We start from the raw sequence: 20,469 nt of genomic DNA, 5'->3' as shown, positions 1-20,469 counted from the left end.
TATACAGTATATATATATACATATATATATATATAAAACGGACATGTCAAATCAAGCAATCTGATTGGTTCTTAGCCGTGGTATAATGAGCGTATATTGCGAGTAGAATTGTAGTTACTTTTCACAACAAGTCAGTATCCCTCAGCGTCTGAGAAACAGCTACAACCGTTACAGCTGTTAAATTACGTCCGTTAAGAAACAAACTTACAAAGCTTCACTCTGGAGGAGTGGATTGATCAGTGCCTATCTCCAGAGAAAAAAGCCCCTAAAAGACGACATGCAGAGCTACGTGAAGAGCAGAGCTGTTAGTGTTGTTGCATAGCAACCACCTTGCACTATGTTTTGTGCAGAAGGCAACGGAGGGACTATTTTATTTTGGACATCATTATTTAATAATAAAAACTATTTAAATTAGAGTGTGTATTTTTCTTTCATATTGCCACACTTGGTAACCGTTTTATAAAAGCAATAGCTCACTTCAGACCGTGATATATGCTCATTATATCACAGTTAAGGGGGTTGAACCACGCCCCTTAACTGTGATATGACCATATACCATATATATATATATATAGATATATATATATACTGTATATATAGATATATATATATATCTATGTATATACTATATATATATATACGTATATATGTATATATATATATATTATATATATATATATATATATATATATACGTATATATATATATACGTATATATATATATATACGTATATATATATATATACTATATATATATATACATATATATTCAATCAGTTCTAAATCTTCAAATATGTGTGAAAATCAGATTTTTTTTATTTGAATAACTCAAAAATGCAGGTGAGATTTGCACTATTACAATCCCATTTGCAGTTCAAACTTTCCGATCTTTGACAGTTTTTTCACTTTGAAGGAATCTGGCTCATAATCAGCAGCTTGCGTGTTAGCCGAAGTGAAGAGAAATGCAATTTAATTTCACTTCTTGCAGAAGAATAGAACACTTTTGATAAGAAACACAGTTTAAACTGGTCTGCCACAGTTAAAATAAATGTTATTTATTTTATTTTTCTAAAAGCAAAAATTTGCCATATTAATGTATTTCAAATAATGCTTTAATCACATTGTTGATTTCAACAAATATAATCCAGTCTGGGAAAGTCTGACAGCACGTTGACTTTAACAGTAACTCACATGTATATAAGGTAACATGAACAACATAAATTTTGACTTTTCAATTTGTATAAGACATTTATTTTTGAATGGTTTCTAGCTTCAAGAATCACTTCCTGTCATTTACAAATCATTTATTTGCTGCTTATTAATATCCATGATAAAAGAATGCTTGCTTTAAAGTACACATAATAACTGAAACAGTAGCAGTATAACAATCAGGTTCATGAGCCCTCGCTGTTGTCCACGTCTCTTTGTGAACACGTTTGCTTTCGTGATGTTTTAGTGCTGTTGTATTGTGCAGTATGGTTTATTCACATTATAGTATACAGCAATGTGCCAGGGCTGTGTTGTGTACATTTTCTTCTGGAACACTCATGATTGAATCCTTCAGATCACTCAACACACAGCATCTAGTAGATCCCCATATAATTCAACTATTCATATTTTAGTCGAAAATGGGTAAAAAAAAAAAGTTCACATACTTTTCTTTGTTTGAAGTATTGGAAGCACAATATTTAGATTCAATTTCAAAAACGTGGGCAAAAAAGTAGTGCTGACTACAAATCCCCAGAGCAGCACATAGGGGTTTGATCATTTACAGACTTGAGGTACAATATGTGTACACCAGAAAATTAAAATGTCCTACAAAAGTGAAACATTGATTTGCAGTAAATGTAGCCTCTATGAGAGAATTTCAATTATAGGATGGATACCCCACAATGCTCTGGAACACTGTGGAGCTCTGAGTTAATTATTTGGTTGACTAATGTGAAGGCCTTAAGCTAGAGAAGCAAGCAAAACCCAGTTTTCCTTTTTCTTCCATTGTTCGTGAAGAAAAGAGAGCATGAGGCATAAGCATGTTTCTCTCAGCAGGTTTAGGGGCAGTGGCTGCAGGTTTGTGGCAGCAGAGTCGTTCGATTTATCCCCAGAACTAACAGGAACAATCTGAATCTTCACTGGGAAGTAGGGCTTGGCGAGATCAATGGTTTTTATATGTCCAATTTTCTAATTTAATATTATATCACAACACATGATATATATAACATATGACATTATCAAATTAATGTTGGATGCAATGAACTGTGTTCCACTGTTACATTTAGTCGACCAATCATCAAATGTGATTCAGGGATGTATACCGAGAACTGGATACAGTGTTGGAGGCGGAGCTCGGTTTATTGAAAGTGAAAGTTGCTCAGTGGCGCATGAAGCCAAAACGTTTTATTGCTGGGTATAACATTTTTAAAAGATTACCCGCTGATTTACAGACATTTGTTTCACAACGTAAGTATAAGGTAAAAAAGTATTTTTCGGCCCAATGACATCATTACACGGTTTGGCCACTATGAAAATTGGCTTCAAAGCACGGCGCTGTTCATGTATCCAGTTCTCTTTATACATCCTTGACAGGAATTTCCCCATGAATCATCACGACCAATCACTGATCCCCATTGTTTGCCCGGGGAACTTGATGAGATGACAGCAAGTTGAAAATAAAAAATAACTAATAATAAAGCTAGTTAGTCAGTTAATTTCAGCTAGACTTTTATTTTTTTACTTTAATAAAAACAAATCTTATATGTAAAAAGTTATGTAAATAAGTCACCAATATGCAAATTACCAGGCTTTAGCTACTTTGCATTGAAAACGTTTTTTTGGGCACTTCCATAATATTTGCTAAACATATGGTTTCCACTGAAATGAATGAATTAGGGTCTGAATCTTTGCAGTTATAAATACTTATGTGACTGAGCAATTTGTTTCTAACTCTTAATTTGGACAACAACATTTTGTAATGTGACAGCATTACTATGCAATTTCATTGGAAGTCGATAAAGAATAATGTTGAATTGTCGCCCAGGCCTACAGGGAAGCATTCACTACCTGCTGTTGACGTGCCCTCAGACAAGGCATCTCAACTGGTGCCACTTATCCGCACCACAGTCGGCTCCCAAGTGTCAACGTTAACAACTGTGTGAGTGCAAAGCAGGTGTTCCTGGGAATCACTGAGTGATTAAATTGACTCTTGGCAAATTAAAGTCCAAAGAAAGAAAAAAAGAGAATTTCCTTTTATGTCCATAAAGAAATAAACAAGGACAAACCCTACAAGTTTACTTAAACCACTTCAATTACCAAACATAATTAGACGTCCTGCTTCCCTGATCAAGGAGCCAGCCTGGAGAGGAAACTAAGTCTTTCATCCACACTGAGGAGTTTTAGATTCATAGTATTTTAAAAGCAAAAAAAGCAGTAATGATCTCTGTTGGGAGAAACGGTGTTACACTGAAGCAAAACAGTAGTGTCGCAGAATAATATTTCATATTCTATTCATCTTCCTTATTTATTGGCATTTCATAAGTAGTTCTTGTTAAACTCAAAGGTGATTGATGACATTTAAAAACGTAATCATCCCCAGCCTAAGCCCGTCACTTGATGATGACTGAGATCGTTTTGTCCCTTGTGTGGCCACTGAGTCATGCCTGGATGATGAATGCGTATCAAACCACACACAGAGAATGTGGTGAATCCATCAGCACAGTGAAAAGCTTTGATATCGGCAGATTGGCAGACTGTCTCAAAAGAAAATGCCAAGAGCAAAAAATATTTGCTTTTAAAGCAGCGCTTTAAAAGTGTGTTTTTCTTTTAAGACTTAGAAAAACACACTTTTAAAGCGCTGCGTGATGGGTAAAGGTGATTCTGTGTCTCCCAATATATTTTTTACTGAGACATGTATTGTTGAAAATCCTTATATTCCAAGTGAAGTTTAACAAAGAGACCAAGCAGAATGGCCCACTCAAAAGTTTTTTTTTGTTTGAAAAAAGGAATTAGATTGGTCAGATAAAAGCTCAGTTTCTGCCACATGCACTTTTCGTCGTCTTGTGATGCGAGTCGATAAGTGAAAGGACACGTCAGGTGAGATGAGCCGTAGGCTGCCGCTGTCAGAACAGCACGGTGTCTGGTTCGGGTTCAGCAGAGCAGCTGCTTTGATGCCCCAGGAGCAAAGAGAGCTGTGCCTTAGTGGAGTGCTGCATTCTGGGAAGGCTACAGCACGGAGCAGGCATCAGTAATTTCAATGAAGGAAGCAGGTCTGTGGATAAAGAGAAATTATCTTTTAGTTTCCTGATACTTCAGATGTTATGTTATAAATGTCCGCAGCCTGTTCGTTTCGCCCCTTCGTCCTGAACTCTCACAGATGTAAAAGGTTGAGGGTTGGATATTAAATACTGGCTGCCGAGTGCAAATATCGGCTCGCTTGCGAGGTTAATTCAGAGAAGCCACAGAGTGACAATATAACCTTCCGGGTAATTTCTTCTTGAAACACAGAAACAAATGTCATATAAAATGGCTAAGTGTTGCAGTAATGGCCTGTAAAATGTTGCTCTCTACTACGCATACTACACTGTCTTGTATATAAAATATTAAACAAAATCCCGTAAGGAACACTGTACTACATATAAGGCATATCAAATTGAAATACAGAATATATATATATATATCAGGAGACAAATCATTCATCAAAAAGTGTACATTAAATTCCAAATAATATGTAATAATATGTATAATTATATTATAAGTGATCACTGAGTGCCAGTAAAATCATAAAAACAAGGAATAGACATTTTTTGTAATATTTGGTGGTGTTAAAAACAAGTTATGAGCTCATATCTAGAGAGCTAGCAAGAGAAACAACACTTTGCTAATTGTTTTATTTAGGTCACCTTCTAATGCTGAAATGAAATGCCATAGCTAATTTGGAGACAGGTGCTCTGGATTTCTCAGTCTACCTTTCCACCTCTGCTTGTCTTTTTAGCATTAATCAGTGTCACGCTGCAGTAAATAAGAAGTGAGAAACAGTGATTATGTGTTGTTGCTTCATCATGAACCTAACACCATCTTCATTTTTTATATTTATTAGAAAATTACAAAACTATTAAAATACCATTAAATTATTGGTCTGATTTTCCTAATCTTCACGTGTGTTCTTCAGATGTGGTGGAATACGGAAAAGGTACATACGCATAGTTCCCAGTTCTGTTGCTGTGGCCCCATTGCTCCTGAAACTATTTGGTTGAAAAGGAGCTAATATAGCCACGCCTCCCGGCATATGAGGACAAAATGAGTTAACACACAATCCTGCAGCTAAATGAGGCTGAAGAATGGAAGTCATTGCTGATCGACTATTCGCTAGCTAATTGACGTAGCTAATTTAGCGTAAACACTGATACCAGAGATGTTGACTGACATTCATATTTCTCAACTTCCTCTTGGAGGGAAGGCATGGCTGTGTACTAAAAAGTAGAGAAACTTGTCACCGACCAATCAGGTAACAAGTATTTCTCCTCTATGCTTTTACCCAAAAGGTTCTGGTGATACCCCGCCCCTGTCCAGTCACAATTTCCCCATCTTTAGAAAGATGTTATCCTTATCCATGTGAAAGGCACAGACTATTGTTTAACCTTAACATCCTTTACATGTTGAGTTCCAGATGCTTTCATTACACATGCATTTACTATAACTCTTTATTTCATGCCATTGCGTCTTGTTTTCCCATGATTCATGGTTAAGGAGATAAGGATCTTGTGTTATGTTGTGTATGATGTATTTCTTTAGACTATCTGTAAAGCAGATTGCCCCTCAGGGACATTAAAGTTCAGAATCTTGAATCATGTCCTCATCCACTTGGGAGCATGGCATCCATCGGGTTAAATTGTGAGGATTTGTCAACTAAACAGAAGACACCGTTTTGGATGAATAGAGATACACTTCATATTATCAACAAGAAAACAAAAATCCTCACCCTCAAGGTCTCCAGGCTGTGAGCAGAAATCAGCAGCATCCCACTCATAATTCTCATCAACTGAAGCCTTCCTCCTGAAGAGGTCACAAAGCATCACTTAGTATATGAACACAGCTCGGGTGTTTAATGCAGACATAGACACAGTGATGGCAAACAACTCTCAATAAACTATTCATCCAGTGCATATGTTAGCAAGTATTTCTGCTAACATCCTACCAAGAGATATTATTTAATTACATGTTACAGTTATTTAAAAGACATCTCTATAACTCTGAGTTATGAAACTCTTGATGCTTTATGAAATTCATGAATGCTTGGTAAGGAATGCATACAGAGGAATAGCTTTTTATATTGTTTTGACATTTCTCAACCTTTATATGGAACTTAATTTGACACCCATTTAATGAAGTGCATTTTATAATTTTTTGGAAATTGTCTTGGAAATCTTTTGAAATTAACCATGGATATATAATATAATCTAATCTGACTCTGAAAACATACCGTGCTTTCTTTATTTCCTTTAATATTTTATATGATTTAGTGTATAATAGGCTCACCTTGAAAGCTTTATAATGAACACAAAGGATCCACTAGCATAACAAATGTTAGCCCCCGCACATTCTTCTATAAACCATAATTTCTCCTTATTCGTTATGTCCTTGATACCTTTGGCTTTGTTCCATTGTGTGACTGTGCTTGTTCCCTGTGTGCTCCAGGCTCTCCTCTACAGTGTCAGGTGAGCAGGGGAGGGTTGGGGAAAGGTGACACAGGGACAGGCGTCCGTTGGCGGGCTCCATGCTGCCTCGGCCGCTGCTGGCATAACTGCTGTAGCTGCTCCCAGACTCTGGCACTCCCTCGTAGCCCCCTGCCTCCACTTCCAGTGCCTCTTGGTAATTATCACCATGTGGTAAGCATCTGGAAGCTTCCTTCATGGCCTCCAAGGAATCTTCTGCCTCTTTCATGGCCTCCCGGTAGTCAATTGGCCATTTGACAGTATTGGGAAAGATGGACGCCTCTCTTCTTGGCTCGTAGTGGCGAGGCACGTCAGCATGTGATATGGGCCTCTCTACTCTGCTCCTTAGAGATAAAGCGTCCACAGCCTGAGGTGACCGGGAGGCAGCTTGGGTAGCAGCAGGAGATTTGGAGATATTCCTGGTCGGAGAGCTCTGGGGTTCCCAGAACAGAGTGTCTGGGCGTAAGGAAGATGCAACAGAGCAGTTCTCTTGGCTGAGAGAGTCTACCCACGCATCAGGAGTCAGGAACCTGCTCTCTTTACGTCTCCGTGAGTCGAGGCTCTGACTTCGCCGCTTAGAGTCCCAGAGTTTAGAGCCTTGGGCCGCAGCTCTCCAGAGTTCTGGTTCTGGGGTTCTTGGAGAAGCCCTGATAATATCGTCCACAGAAGCGGGACTGCGATAGTTAAAGCTTGCGTCTTTGTGTTGACCTCGGCGAGTGAGCGAGTGCCCTTGTTGAACATGAGAGGCGATTCTGTGGTGCAGCATAGGCTTTGCAGGCTGCATCACACACACCTCCAACTCTGGCTCATCCACACTCATCTCTACACACACTTCTTCATCAGTGGGCTCGGGGAACACTACCTCCGCTTTTGGAGAGTCTGGCGCCCCGTCGAGAGCCAAATTAGATCTTTCTGTATATTTGTTGCTATGGAAAGACAACGTTGAAAGGCTGCCATGACTGAGATTGTTCCGTCTCTGTGCCTCAGAGCATGAATCATTCGTTTGCATTTCTAAGACTGTGGATTGTGGTGAATCATCATAGCCCTCTGGTGCTGCCTCTACCCTTTCAAGTCTGTGGTGCTTTGAGGAGAGATGTGGGAGAGTTAATCTGCCTTTGGAAAAACTGCCTGTCTCCTCAGACTGGAGTGGGGTCTGTTTGGTGAAGGGTGGAGCAGCATGATGGTTGCCCGGAGTTAAAAACAGAGGGACTCACAGGGGAAGACATTCTGAAACGGGTCTGGGCCGGGTTCAGAGTAAAAGGAGAGAGAAGAGGATGGGCATCCCAATGCACAGAGGATGAAGAAAAAGGGCTCTGTGGCAGAGCAAAGTTTTCCTTGCCGCCCTGGGGGTATTTGTGTGGCAAGGTGCTGCTCTTATATTCCCACACAAGCTCATTACCAGCAGCCTCTCTACTCTCCAACTCTGAATGCTCTATCTTCATTTCTCTCATGGAGCCTCTTTCCAGTGTGTACCTCTGGAGCTCCATCTCCAGCTCCTCCCTCTCCTGAGCCAGCTTCAGGCAGCGACTCAGGTTTCCTCTCTCACGCTCGTGCTCCATTTGGAGAACCAGAGCGCTGGCGGTCATCGATGGCTGACCTATCCCGGATCGGATATGCGGGAGCACTGGAAATGTGGGAGTTATTTCTCGGCCTTGATGAGAAATGGTGGGCAAACTACTAATGGAGCACATGCTGTTGAAGTCAGGTTCATAGCTTGCCTTCTGATCTGAGATATAAGGGCGGTGATGGGGCAGGTGTTGGGCAATGCTGCAAATTTGGTTTGTGGAATTAGCCTCTATTGGTGTGCAGGGCGGGAGATCAACAGAAAGCACAAACGCTGGCTGCTTCCTGTCTTCCCGTTCTGAGTGCAGCGACACAGACCTTCGGACTCTAGCTTGCTCATACCTTCCGCTTTTCTTGGCGTGAATGCCTGGCGCGTCACTGTCGTACGGTAGTGCGAAGCGCCCATCTGGGCGTCGAGAGATCAACTCAATTGGTGGAGAAATGGGGGAAGAAGTCGTCTGAGTAAGGCGGCCTCTGCTGTGATTGGACAGGAGTTGCTTCCCGCGATGATGATTCTCAGTGCTAAAGGAAGAACAGTCTGTCTGCGAGGAGGAGGTGGTGGTGGTAGAGGAAGTGGTGGGATAGAGGATGCTGGCTGGAAGGAGGTTTTTCTTCAACACACTGTCTGGACTGCCAGTGCCTGAAGTCTTTCTGTGGGAGAGGAAGGAAGAGGAGGAGGGAGGGAGGGGTGAAAGAAGAAAATTGTAAGAAAAAACGGAGGTGTAAGAGGGAGAGAAATAGCGATTGAGAAAAATAAGATTGAAAGTGAAAGAGGGGGCGGGAGAGATGCAGACAGAGAGAGACTAAAACAGCAGCAGCAGCAATAGATGAAGATGAGGAAGAAAAAGAAGATCTGAAATAGAAAATCACTTTAGTGCTGGCATTTTCAACAATTACTTTATAAAGGGAAGCAAAGGGAAAGGTCAATGGGAGGCATCATAATGAAATGATAAAGGGGTACTTACATTGATGGGGAGCATTTATAGATGGCAGAAGTGGGTTCTGAAAGGGAGGGAGAGGGGCAAGATGGTATCTGGCTCATTAGGATACAACCACATTGACCAAGAAGTAAAAACATAATCAAGCCTAATAAGAGCCCATTAAAGGGCTAGAGGCACCGAGGCTTGTCCAAAAAGTTAATTACACTTATATTTATAAGCTACTAATGAGAAATTACCCTAATTAGCAAGTAATGTAAATGACATCAATAACTTTTATAACTGGATGGAAGGGCGCGAGGGACAAGAGGAGCGCCAAATCCATGCAGTGGGGTATGATTTATATAATGGCCTGAAAGTGCCTTCAATATTTTATTGAATAAATGATGATATTCATGATGCAGTTCATCAAAGTGAGTGTCTGCTGAGTCTCTGGAGTGAGGGGCGTTTTACCATCCTTCTTTTTTCTGCGACGGCCATCCCTCTTGTGGCTGATGACACAGGCGGACCCCAGCAGCAAGACCAGCGCCAAGCACATGAAGCCGACCCCGCCCAGCACGCCGGCCAGTAATGGCTCCGGGACGAACTCCAGGAGTCGGGATGTGGCGGGGTAGATGTCCATCCCTGCGGACATCATTTCATCAGGGATATTGTTAAAGTGTTACTGTATAATAACCAGCCAATATATAACCAATAACTGTCAGCAATAACCAGAACAAACTACAAAAACAGCGCTTGCTGTGATAGTGACAGATAATACTAAAGAAATAAATACATTTTTTTTATCAATTAATGTTTCTAAAAAAGAAAGAAAATATGTACAAATGTTAAATGTTGTATGTTAAAAATATTTGACAACATTTTACATTTATTTTATAATTATAATTTATAAACTTGAAATAGATTTTTTTTAAAGTGTTAATATATATATTACTTTAAAATAAAAATATCTTATTTTCTTTTAATTTGAAAAAAAAAGAAGTTCATCAAGCTATACAATCATCTGATCATAATACATAATACAATACATGCATATTTCTTGCGTAAATCACATAACAGTAAATACGTCCCTGATGACAATTATCAGCTAATCCTAAACTTGATTGTTTTGCATTTGCTCAGTGAGATTACCAGCAGACACTATGTTAAACAATATACAAGCTATAGCTCTGATTGTTGTGACAGTCCTTCTGTGGTGCCAGTGGGAATTGTACATCCCCCAGTTTGATATCTCTGTACCATATCTAATAAAACATTCATGTCACATGCACATAAGAATCAGAAAAGACCGGTACAAATTCTGTCACTAACTCTTTTGAGAAGTTATTAGTGGAGCCATTTCTATCATTCAGGCCTCTAGTGGACAGCGTTCCCCAGAGGCTTGCTCTAATTTTGCTCCAACACTGAAGGACGGGGGGGGGAATAAAGGAAAAGAGAGACCAGAATTAGAAAAGTAGACTGAGAGAGGAGGATGGGTTAAAACAAAGGGGTGGGGGTGAGAATGCGAAGGGGGCAAGGTTGCTCTCGAACACCTACCCATGGTGGAGACATTGACTGATGGACTGGGCTCGCTCAGCAACTCCCCGCGACGAGATAGCAGCCGCAGCTCGTACACACAGTCCTGAGAGCAACACACACACACACACACACACACACACACACACACACACACACACACACACACACACACACACACACACACACACACACACACACACAGTGGGGAGGACAGAGGATGAAACCACACTTTGTCAACACGGGACTGTGCCTGCAATGCTAATGAAGTTCATTTGAATTTGTGTAGGCCTATATAGGAGAGAAAAAAGAAGGATGAGACGGGCAGAGAGAAAAAACGGCAGCGCACGCAGATTGAAAGATGACAGAAAAGTGATGGCTGCCATGTAGTGTGCATAATTGAGAGTCTACAAAAGTAAAAGTAACGGATGTATAGCCTAGATAAAAAAAATCTCCAAGGCATTCAACAAGCAGTGTGAACTGATTAGTCTCAAAGGGAGCAGTATGACTGGCTTGTTACCTTGCGCAGACCCGGAACGACTATCTCGCTACTGTTGGCACTGATGTCCTCGTCCAAAGGAGACCACTCCCCTTCCTTTGTGCGGAATTGGAGAAGAAAGCCTGTGATGGGAGGGTGCTGAGCTTCAGGAAGGGACCATCGCAGTACGACACCTGCTGTGCCCTGATTAGCTGACAGCGACACAGGGGGCTTCAGTTTGCTTCTCCTCGGCGGAGGATCTGATGCAGACAAAGAAAAGACCTTCAGTTGATCAGCTAGATATGCTCTGGCGGAAAAATGTAATTACTGTGGAGGAAATTGGGACTGCAACAGATGTTCAACCTTGAGGGTATGAGGGGAGTATGGCTGGGGCCGTTCCTTTGCAGGTTCCAGATACGTTGCAACATACAGTTTACAGCCCGGTTTGTTATAGCCTAATAGTACCATTTCAGAAAGGTTGATTAATATCGTAATAATACTGTTTACAGTGATACTTTGGCCACAATAATCGTGGCATGAACATTTGATACCAGCACAGACATGCAAAAGGCCCCAACACCACTACTACATAACAGCAAGACACGCTTTACAGTTGTTTAATCTCTTTTTGTTCCGTCTCTTTGCAGTGGTTTTGTTTGCTCAGACACACAGGCCTATTTTACTTGTTACTTTGTGTCTCTCTGTAGTCATTTTGCCTCTTTTTGTAGCGTTTTTGTGTCCCTTTGTGGTTGTTTTTACCCTTTTCATAGTCGTTGTGAGTCGTTGTGAGTCTCTTTGCAGCTATTTTGTGTCTCTTTGTAGTTTTGGTCTTCCCAGTCTTGTGTGTCTCTTTGCAGTCGTTTTATGTTTCTTTGAAGTCATTTTGAGTCTCTTCCTTGTTGGAATGTGTCTTTTTGAGTGACATTTTGGGTCCCTGTGCCCAGTAGGCCCGTTCATGATACCAGCACAGAAGTTGATAAGCTTGAAATATTGATGATTGATTGTGTATAAAAGTTAAATTGGGAGATTATGACTGCTGAACTGATCCTGCTTGTGAAAATAATCCAAATGGTGTTGTTTTCTTTACTCTTATCCAGCAGTAAGTTGCATCTTCAAAGGTATTTCCATGATCTCTGAGATGTCTCAAGGATATTTACTCCCTGCTGGGAAGAATAAAAATGTTTTCAGGGGCAAATTAAGTCATTTCTAAATTCACTGCCCTGTCTTGCTATAGACTATGGAAACATAGCTAAAAAGTACTCAAAAGCAGTGGTACACAGTGAGGAGACACTGGATAAGAATGTTGATTTCGGGCCGTGCAAACACTTGATCACCCCTGGAGAATTGTAGACATCTATGAGATCATAAAAATACCTTTGAAGATGCAACCCGCTGCTGGATAACAGATGAAACAGACACACCTCTGTGAGGCTGTGCTTAGTCAGAGTGGTGCTTTGAGGTACAGTGCATCCGGAAAGTATTCATACCCCTTCACTTTTTCCACATTTTGTTATGTTACAGCCTTATTCCAAAATGGATTCAATTAATTGTGTCTCTCAACATTCTACACACAATACCACATAATGCAATTTTTCTTTATGAATTTTTTGCAAATGTATAAAAAAAATATATATATATATATCACATGTACATAAGTGTTCACACCCTTTGCTGTGACACTTTAAATGAAGCTCAGGAGCATCCGATCTCTATTTATCATCGTTGAGATGTTCCTACACCTTGTTTGGAGTTTTGTAGTAAATTAAATTAATTGGACATAATTTGTAAAGACACACACCTTTCTATGTAAGCTCCCACAGTTCACAATGTACAGTATATCTCAAAAGTGAGTACACCCTTTAGATTTTTGCAAATATTCTGTTATATCCTTTCAGGGGATAACATTATCCTACTGAAACTTTGATATAACTTAAAGTAGTCAGTGTGCTGCTTGAATAACAGTATAGATTTATTGTCCTTTGAAAATTACTCAGTACACAGCTGTTAATGTCTAAACAGCTGGCAACAAAAGTGAGTACACCCCATAGTGAACATGTTCTAATTGTGCCCAATGATGTTGTTTTCCCGCCCTGGTGTCATGTGACTCGTTAGTGTTACAAGGATTCAGGTGTAAATGATAAGCAGGGCTGTTAAATTTGGTGTTTTGGGCACAATTCTCTCTGAATGCTGGACAACATGGCACCTCATGGCAAGGAACTCTCTGAGCGGCTGAAAAAAAGGATTATTGCGCTTCACAAAGATGGCCTTGGCTATAAGAAGATTGCCAACACCATGAAAATGAGTTGCAGCACAGTGGCTAAGATCATACAGCGGTTTTTCAGGACAGGTTCCACTCGGAACAGGCCTCGCCAGGGTCGACCAAAGAAGTTGAGTCCACGTGCTCAGCGTCATATCCAGAGGTTGGTTTCCAAAAATAGACGTGCGAGTGCTTCCAGCATTGCTGCAGAGGTTGCAGAAGTGGGATGTCAGCCTGTCAGTGCCCAGACCATACGCCGCACACTGCATCAAATTGGTTTGTATGGCCGTCGCCCCAGACAGAAGCCCCTTCTGAAACCGATGCATAAGAAAGCCCGCAAACAGTTTGCTGAAGACAATGAATCCAAGAACATGAGTTACTGGAACCATGTCCTGTGGTCTGATGAGACCAAAATAAACCTGTTTGGGTCAGATGGTGTCCGGCGTGTGTGGCGGCACCCTGGTGAGGAGTACCAAGACAAATGTGTTTTGCCTACAGTCAAGCATGGTGGTGGCAGCATCATGGTCTGGGGCTGCATGAGTGCTGCCGGCACTGGGGAGCTGCATTTCATTGAGGGACACATGAATTCCAATATATACTGTGACATCCTGCAGCAGAGCATGATCCCCTCTCTTCGGAAACTGGGCCGTAGGGCAGTTTTCCAACATGATAATGACCCTAAACACACCTCCAAGATGACAACGGCCTTGCTGAAGAAGCTGAAGGTTAAGGTGATGGACTGGCCAAGTATGTCTCCAGACCTAAACCCAATTGAGCACATGTGGGGCATCCTCAAGAGGAAGGTGGAGGAGTGCAAGGTGTCCAACATCCGTGCGCTCCGTGATGTCGTCGTGGAGGAGTGGAAGAAGATTCCAGAAGCAACCTGTGCAGCTCTGGTGAATTCCATGCCCAGGAGGGTTAAAGCAGTGCTAGATAACAATGGTGGTCACACAAAATATTGACACTTTGGGCACAATTTAGACATGTTCACTATGGGGTGTACTCACTTTTGTTGCCAGCTGTTTAGACATTAACAGCTGTGTACTGAGTAATTTTCAAAGGACAATAAATCTATACTGTTATTCAAGCAGCACACTGACTACTTTAAGTTATATCAAAGTTTCAGTAGGATAATGTTATCCCCTGAAAGGATATAACAGAATATTTGCAAAAATCTAAAGGGTGTACTCACTTTTGAGATATACTGTATGTCTGTGCAAAAACCAAACCATGAGGTCAAAGGAAGCCTGTGAAGCTCAGAGACAGGATTGTGTCGAGGCACAGAGCTGGGGAAGGCTGGGAGACCAGTCAGGGTCGACGGAAAGCTGAATGGAGCAAAGTACAGGGAGATCCTGAATGAAAACCTGCTCCAGAGCGCTCTGGACCTCAGACTGGGCCGATGTTTCACCTTCAACAGGACAACGATCCTAAGCACACGGCCAAAGTAATGCAGGAGTGGCTTAGGGAAAACTCTGTGAATGTCCCTGAGCGGCTCAGCCAGAGCCCGGACTTGAACTCAACTGAACATCTCTGGAGAGACCTGAAAATGGCCGTTGATCAGCGGTCCCCATCCACCCTGACAGAGTTTGAGACGATCTGCAGAGAAGAATGGAAGAAACTTCCCCAAAATAGGTGCACCAAGCTTGTAGCATCGTACTCAAGAAGACTTGAGGCTGTTATTGCTGCAAAGTAAAGGTTGTGAATACATGTGATATTTTAGTGTTTTATTTTTAATACATTTGCAAAAAATTCAAAAAATCTTTTTTCACTTTGTCATTATGCGGTATTGTGTGTAGATTGTTGAGAACATTTTTTTATTTAATCCATTTTGGAATTAGGCGGTAACATAATGAAATGTGGAAAAAGTTAAGGGGTTTGGCCTTTGGGCAAGATACTCAGGGATTCAGCTTTAATTAGCTACAGTTCATATAATCTGCTGCTGGCAGCGTTTACCAGTACAACCGTTGAAACTGATGGTCAGCACCGGGTAAAAATGAGAAGTCTGAATGTTTTGTGAGGTGTTCATTGCTAATATGAAGAACAATAAATGGGGAGAGATATAACACTTGATAAGAGATTGTTTTAGCTCAGTGGAACCAGCTGATTTAGAGGAAACCGGGGAATGGAACTAACCCAAAGTCCGCGTGGCGGTAATCTCACTGAATGGTCCTGTGCCCATCTTATTTTGAGACAGTATGCTGAACTGGTAGTCGGTGGCAGCAGACAGGTCCGTCACCTGCAGCCCGTTGCCAGAGGACAGGGGCACGCGCACAGAAAACCAGTCCTGCTTCACATCATTATCACCCGCTGAAGTCTTCTTCACCCTGCAGACGGAGAGAGACGGAGAGAGAAAAGAAGTGAGAACAAAAGAGCAGCGGGGAATTCTGGCGGTCTGGTTTTATGAAACATGACAGAAAAGTAGGTTTCATTAATCATTCATACTCATCATCAGCTCCATATTTTGTGGCAGAGACAGTACTGATGCTGTTGCACAAAGAGCTTGCAACTCAAATGATGGTGAATCTTATGTTCCTACCCGAGCTGAGGATCTACATGTCTTTTTTATACGGAGCAAATTACTTGACCCAGAGGCTAAAATAAAATCTACTCACCTAATTAAACTGGAGGGACTTTTGAAAATTATTAATTAATCTTTTTTTTTTTTCAACAGAAGTTCAGTTCTTTTATGAAAAAATAGAAAAGGGCAGAGTGTTAGTCACATTAACCTGGTGTGGATGATTGTGTGGTCATAATCGTTTAGGCACTTGAATGTAATTTGAATTCAGCCTATGTTACTGCGGTGCATAAAGCAGGTCAAATTCATAGAGCAAAATACTGGAGCAGAGAATAGTTCCCTTTAGAAGAGAAATAAGTGACATTTGTGGGAGCTTTTTCTCTTCTGCAGTCATCGATTTTACAAGTATATGTTGTGAATATTTACCCATGGAGCTGTCACAGCTGTCACACAACTGCATGATTGTTAGAATTGCATTCGTTGGAAGATCTGTTACCATTTCCAGCCTTTGTGAGAAGAGATTGAAGTTGAAATGTCAACGGAAAAACGTTCACATTACATCCCGTTTAACTTCTTACAGAACAGAAGAAGTGTTGTTGTTTTTCTCATAATAGAGAGTGTTCTTTCACTTTGACTATCTCTGATAATATATAACATGTCAGGCTTTGAGAGTGAGCTGAGACTTTAGAGGGCTGTTTATACTGATTGGCTGTTCTATTTTTATGGTTTAAAAAAAAAACATTTTTATTTCTATTTATTTCTATGTTGCTCTTTGCTGCAGCGATGACCCAGATCCCTCTCAGGGATTAAGATAGCTCATCTCGTGTTCATCTCATGTAGCGCTCCAGGGTCACACTGTAATTAAGATGAGCATTAGGAGAAGTTTTCTGGATGTCATCACTTGCTCTCTCTGACATAAAAAAGATCAAAATCTAAATACAGTTTAGAGAATCCCATTTTCTTTTTTCTACTGAATTTCTAAAATATCCTGCTTTTGAGGACATAATTCCTAGACATTATAACTGTACAACAAGCACCTTTTTGTGCACTGTTAATTTCCACGTTCATTTGTGTCCAGCTGGCTGCAGTTCTACATTCCTTTCCTGTACATAGCTTTCCCTTGACTCACTTATAATACAGCACTGGCATATCGACACTTAGCCTTCAAGCAAACACAGGACATTCATCTGTGATTTTTAAGCCAATATAAAAGAGCAGATTCACGAGAAACGAAAGTCTTACACTTCCCTTTCTTCTCAGTAACCTCCCGTTGTAGCTAGTATGGCCACTGCATTATAAAGCTATGCTCTGTAGCAGCGTTTTTTATTGTAGCTGCCAAGAGGTGATAACAGATAAATGAATTCCTCATCCTCGAGATCAATAGAGTAATACCAGTGCAACCGATGGCTGCCATGGTTACAGCCCGAGAAGAAAGTGGGAGGCTTTACACCCACCAAACTGAAAATGTCTGTGCTGATCCTCCATCAAAGCCTGCCTCCCAGGAAACGTTGGCCTGCTTCACCCCTGGAGAGACGGACAGAGAGGTAGCCGCATGGGGACTGGTTCCTGTAATGGAGGGAACAGAGAGATGTTGATGGATATGTGCCAGCCCTTCAACTACCTGATGCCGCTAAAGTTTAGAGGCTATCTCCAGATGTACTGCATTTATCCGTCAGAGGCGGAGTGAAGACACAGGCGTCCGGCCTGTGCTGGGTGTAATAGAGGTTTACGCAGGAACAAAGAAAACAATTTGAGAAAATAAATAAAAAATGTGGACAGCTCATGTAATGGGACTTTCGTTTTTGGTATTCTCAGTTTGCACTCACCCAGGACAAAGACTTGTGTGCTGGCTTTCACCGAGGCTACACGGTTAGCAGCGGTGCACTCCCACGCCCCCTGGTGGTCCTTAGTGAGAGGCTGCAGGAGCAGAGAACCGTTGGGTTCTATGGAGTAAGATGTGCGACGAACCAAGTCGACCTACAAGAACAGAAAGACCATTTACACATGGAACTCTCTGCATCCATCTAAATATATAGTATGTCAACCCTGTGTCCTAAATATGATGTTTCCATTCAACTAAACTGCATTCTCACTTACATTTTGAGGTAACAAATTATCCAGGAGAAAATAGATAATTGACAATGCAGCTTTGTTGCATCGGAACATAATTCTTTAGGAGACCAGGCCGAGTATGGGATGGAGAGAAAAAAATCATTAATGAATTTACTAACATAATGGATATCTTCTCTAGGTTAAATTACTCATATTTACTCAATATTATCATTGACTGGAGAAAAGATCCAACAGCCATTGACAAACAGATCAACAGTCAGGTATGAGCCAGCACAGGTAAGGAAATACAGAGAATTGTGCAACCACTAGTCGGCAGTACTGGCAGAATTTTCAGCTTTAGCGTCCTTAAAGTTACAGTGAAATGGAATCTGTGGGCAGGGTATAATTAAAAGAGGGATTTATTCAAATCCTAGAGCTGCAGAGGACGGTTGGCGTCCATCCACACCTCCCTCTAAACCTCCTACCTCAAACACGCTCCTTTGGAATGAGAACTTGGAATTGTTTTTTTTATTTTATTTCACTGCTGGTTTAATATTTTTATATAAAGGTGTGAACATCCATACTGGATGAATATTGTAGAAATTATAACCCATTTTATACACTCCAGAGTTAATCCGTAATAAAACATTATCTTTTATTAGTTGAAAGTAGTAAGTAGTGAAAGTAACTAGTAACTAATGTCAGAACAATGTAGTGGAGTAAAATGTACAACACTTCCCTCTGTGATGTAGTGGAGTAGAAGTAGCAAAAAAGTACCTCAAATTTGTATTTAAGTACAGTACTTGAGTAAATGTACTTTGTGTAAGTAGCATGTGCACATTTCTGTAAGCATTGCTTCTTGTACATACTGCAAAAAGGATGTCCCTGTAAACATCTGCAGTGCCATAAATAAAACAGGACTGCTTACTTATTGAATAACCTGCACTGGGTAATTTACCTTGCTCCAGGTCACTTTAATTTTTCGGTCCTCGTTTCCTCGACAGGGAATGAGCAGGGTCCTGCCGGCCTCCTGTTTGTATTGCTTCTCTGGAGTGACGCTGAATGATGGGGGATCCTGTGAATTTCCAGAGCAATATAGCGAGAATCAAGGAGATTTCAGCAATGGTAACAATGGGATTTGAAAGACTCGATTACTGCCGCTTTGGACGAGATTATCTTAATAACAAAAGGATTAGCCACACAATTAACTCTCCCAATAGTGGGAGCCATTGTAGTGAGTCTGAGTTAACTTCTATTAATGCCAGAGGGCTCACGCGTCGAAGTGAAAAGGTCATTAAAATGTCATTTCTGTTCATTTTTTATTTCCATGTGACGGGTGCAGTTGTGGCTAATTAATATGTGCACACGATGGTGTAGATGGACAGTTAAGCAGAGCTATAAGGACAGATTCAGTAGCTGTTTCTGAGCTTCTTGGGCATGATGCGAGGAATGTCTGCCTTGCATTATGTATAGATGACTTTATATAATGTACCGTTTCTCTCCACTGAGTAAATGCACTCTAACCTGTAGAAGTACGTCTGTTGGCTCGGATGAACCCATGCTGCCGAAGCTGTTGTATGGAGTGCAGGTGTACACGCCGGCTGTATCGTCATTGACTGTGGTCATGAGCAAAGAGCCATCTGGTGTTAAGGTCCATCCTGGATACTGAGAGAAATGCACAAGGCTCACAGCTACAAAGCAGACGAACTAGCACACATGCAGTCTTGTATGATACACAGCTGTAATAGCAAACAAAGTAAGAAGTGTGCAGAGAGCTTAAAGAGCTAAAAGGCTGTAACAACTCCAAAGCCTGCATGTATGAGCTGCTCAGCTGTGTCTGAAGGATTTACAGAAGAATTCTTGATATCTGCCCGCCACAGTCCTGAAGTGGTTAAGTACTTAATGCCAAATGGGCAGATTATTTCCGAACTTCTCTAAAATTGTGTATTATTTAATAATGTTGTCAAAGCTTTTGCAAAATGATATCTAAAGTACATGTAAAAGATAAAGTGGCAATTCTGTTCTAATTAAAAAAAAACTTTTTGTGGATATTCCCTTGATTATTTCTAAGGTGAGTCTCTACACACTTAACAGAAATGCTCTGAAGAGCTTTGAAAATCCCTTTTTGAAGCATTTGCATTAAAAAGCAGTTACATTTTCAAGTCATTTTTCCCAATAAGCCACAGCAGAAATCTCGTGATGTGCTTTCACTGTGTAAAAGGTTCCCACTCTGTTTAATGAAGTCAAAACTGCCATTATCCTCTCCAGAATGAGGCTGTGAGAAAGTATTAGTGTGTGTATGAGAGCTTATGACATCCAGTGAGGAATTGGAATAATTGGGAGAATAACAGCCTGACTCCAACTCGTGCGTCCCGCACTACAGGAATGTATCACATTTCCTGTGGGGCTTCTCATCCAACGACATGTCCATCGCATTGACACCAAAG

The 20,469-nt window shown here is 41.0% G+C and overlaps 2 protein-coding genes across 4 annotated transcripts in view; both read right to left on the bottom strand.

Moving 5' to 3' along the window:
- Positions 1-1,052: 1,052 nt before the first annotated feature.
- On the bottom strand, positions 1,053-7,858 carry LOC115016344 (uncharacterized). The gene is made up of 3 exons (XM_029444013.1): positions 6,638-7,858; positions 5,972-6,045; positions 1,053-4,261 (listed from the first exon to the last, which is right to left on the bottom strand). Exons 1-3 carry the CDS (start codon positions 7,711-7,713, stop codon positions 4,113-4,115), a joined length of 1,299 nt encoding a protein of 432 aa, XP_029299873.1. The 5' UTR covers positions 7,714-7,858; the 3' UTR covers positions 1,053-4,112.
- The window catches only part of igsf9a (immunoglobulin superfamily, member 9a), a 46,164-nt gene continuing 33,509 nt past the window's right edge, over positions 7,815-20,469 (bottom strand). For all 3 annotated transcript variants that reach the window (XM_029444011.1, XM_029444010.1, XM_029444012.1), the window contains exons 10-19: positions 19,547-19,687; positions 18,981-19,097; positions 17,797-17,947; positions 17,425-17,536; positions 15,589-15,779; positions 11,241-11,458; positions 10,742-10,826; positions 9,659-9,829; positions 9,233-9,269; positions 7,815-8,918 (exon numbers count right to left, since the gene is read on the bottom strand). In XM_029444011.1, coding sequence (XP_029299871.1) covers positions 7,841-8,918; positions 9,233-9,269; positions 9,659-9,829; positions 10,742-10,826; positions 11,241-11,458; positions 15,589-15,779; positions 17,425-17,536; positions 17,797-17,947; positions 18,981-19,097; positions 19,547-19,687 — 2,301 coding nt within the window. In that variant the 3' untranslated portion in view covers positions 7,815-7,840. The remainder of the gene's footprint in view (positions 8,919-9,232; positions 9,270-9,658; positions 9,830-10,741; positions 10,827-11,240; positions 11,459-15,588; positions 15,780-17,424; positions 17,537-17,796; positions 17,948-18,980; positions 19,098-19,546; positions 19,688-20,469) is intronic.

The sequence above is a fragment of the Cottoperca gobio genome, chromosome 12 (genome assembly GCF_900634415.1).
Source record: "Cottoperca gobio chromosome 12, fCotGob3.1, whole genome shotgun sequence".
In the NCBI taxonomy this organism is placed as follows: Eukaryota; Metazoa; Chordata; class Actinopteri; order Perciformes; family Bovichtidae; genus Cottoperca; species Cottoperca gobio.
This window is presented reverse-complemented; position numbering and strand designations above follow the sequence as displayed.

Excerpts from the sequence above, each read along its gene's own strand:
- LOC115016344 (XM_029444013.1), bottom strand. The coding sequence starts at position 7,713 with ATGCAAACGAATGATTCATGCTCTGAGGCACAGAGACGGAACAATCTC. Across the intron at positions 6,046-6,637 it reads ACAATGGAACAAAGCCAAAG|GAGGAAGGCTTCAGTTGATG; the intron begins GTATCAAGGACA and ends TGACCTCTTCAG. Across the intron at positions 4,262-5,971 it reads ACAGCCTGGAGACCTTGAGG|ACCTGCTTCCTTCATTGAAA; the intron begins GTGAGGATTTTT and ends CTTTATCCACAG.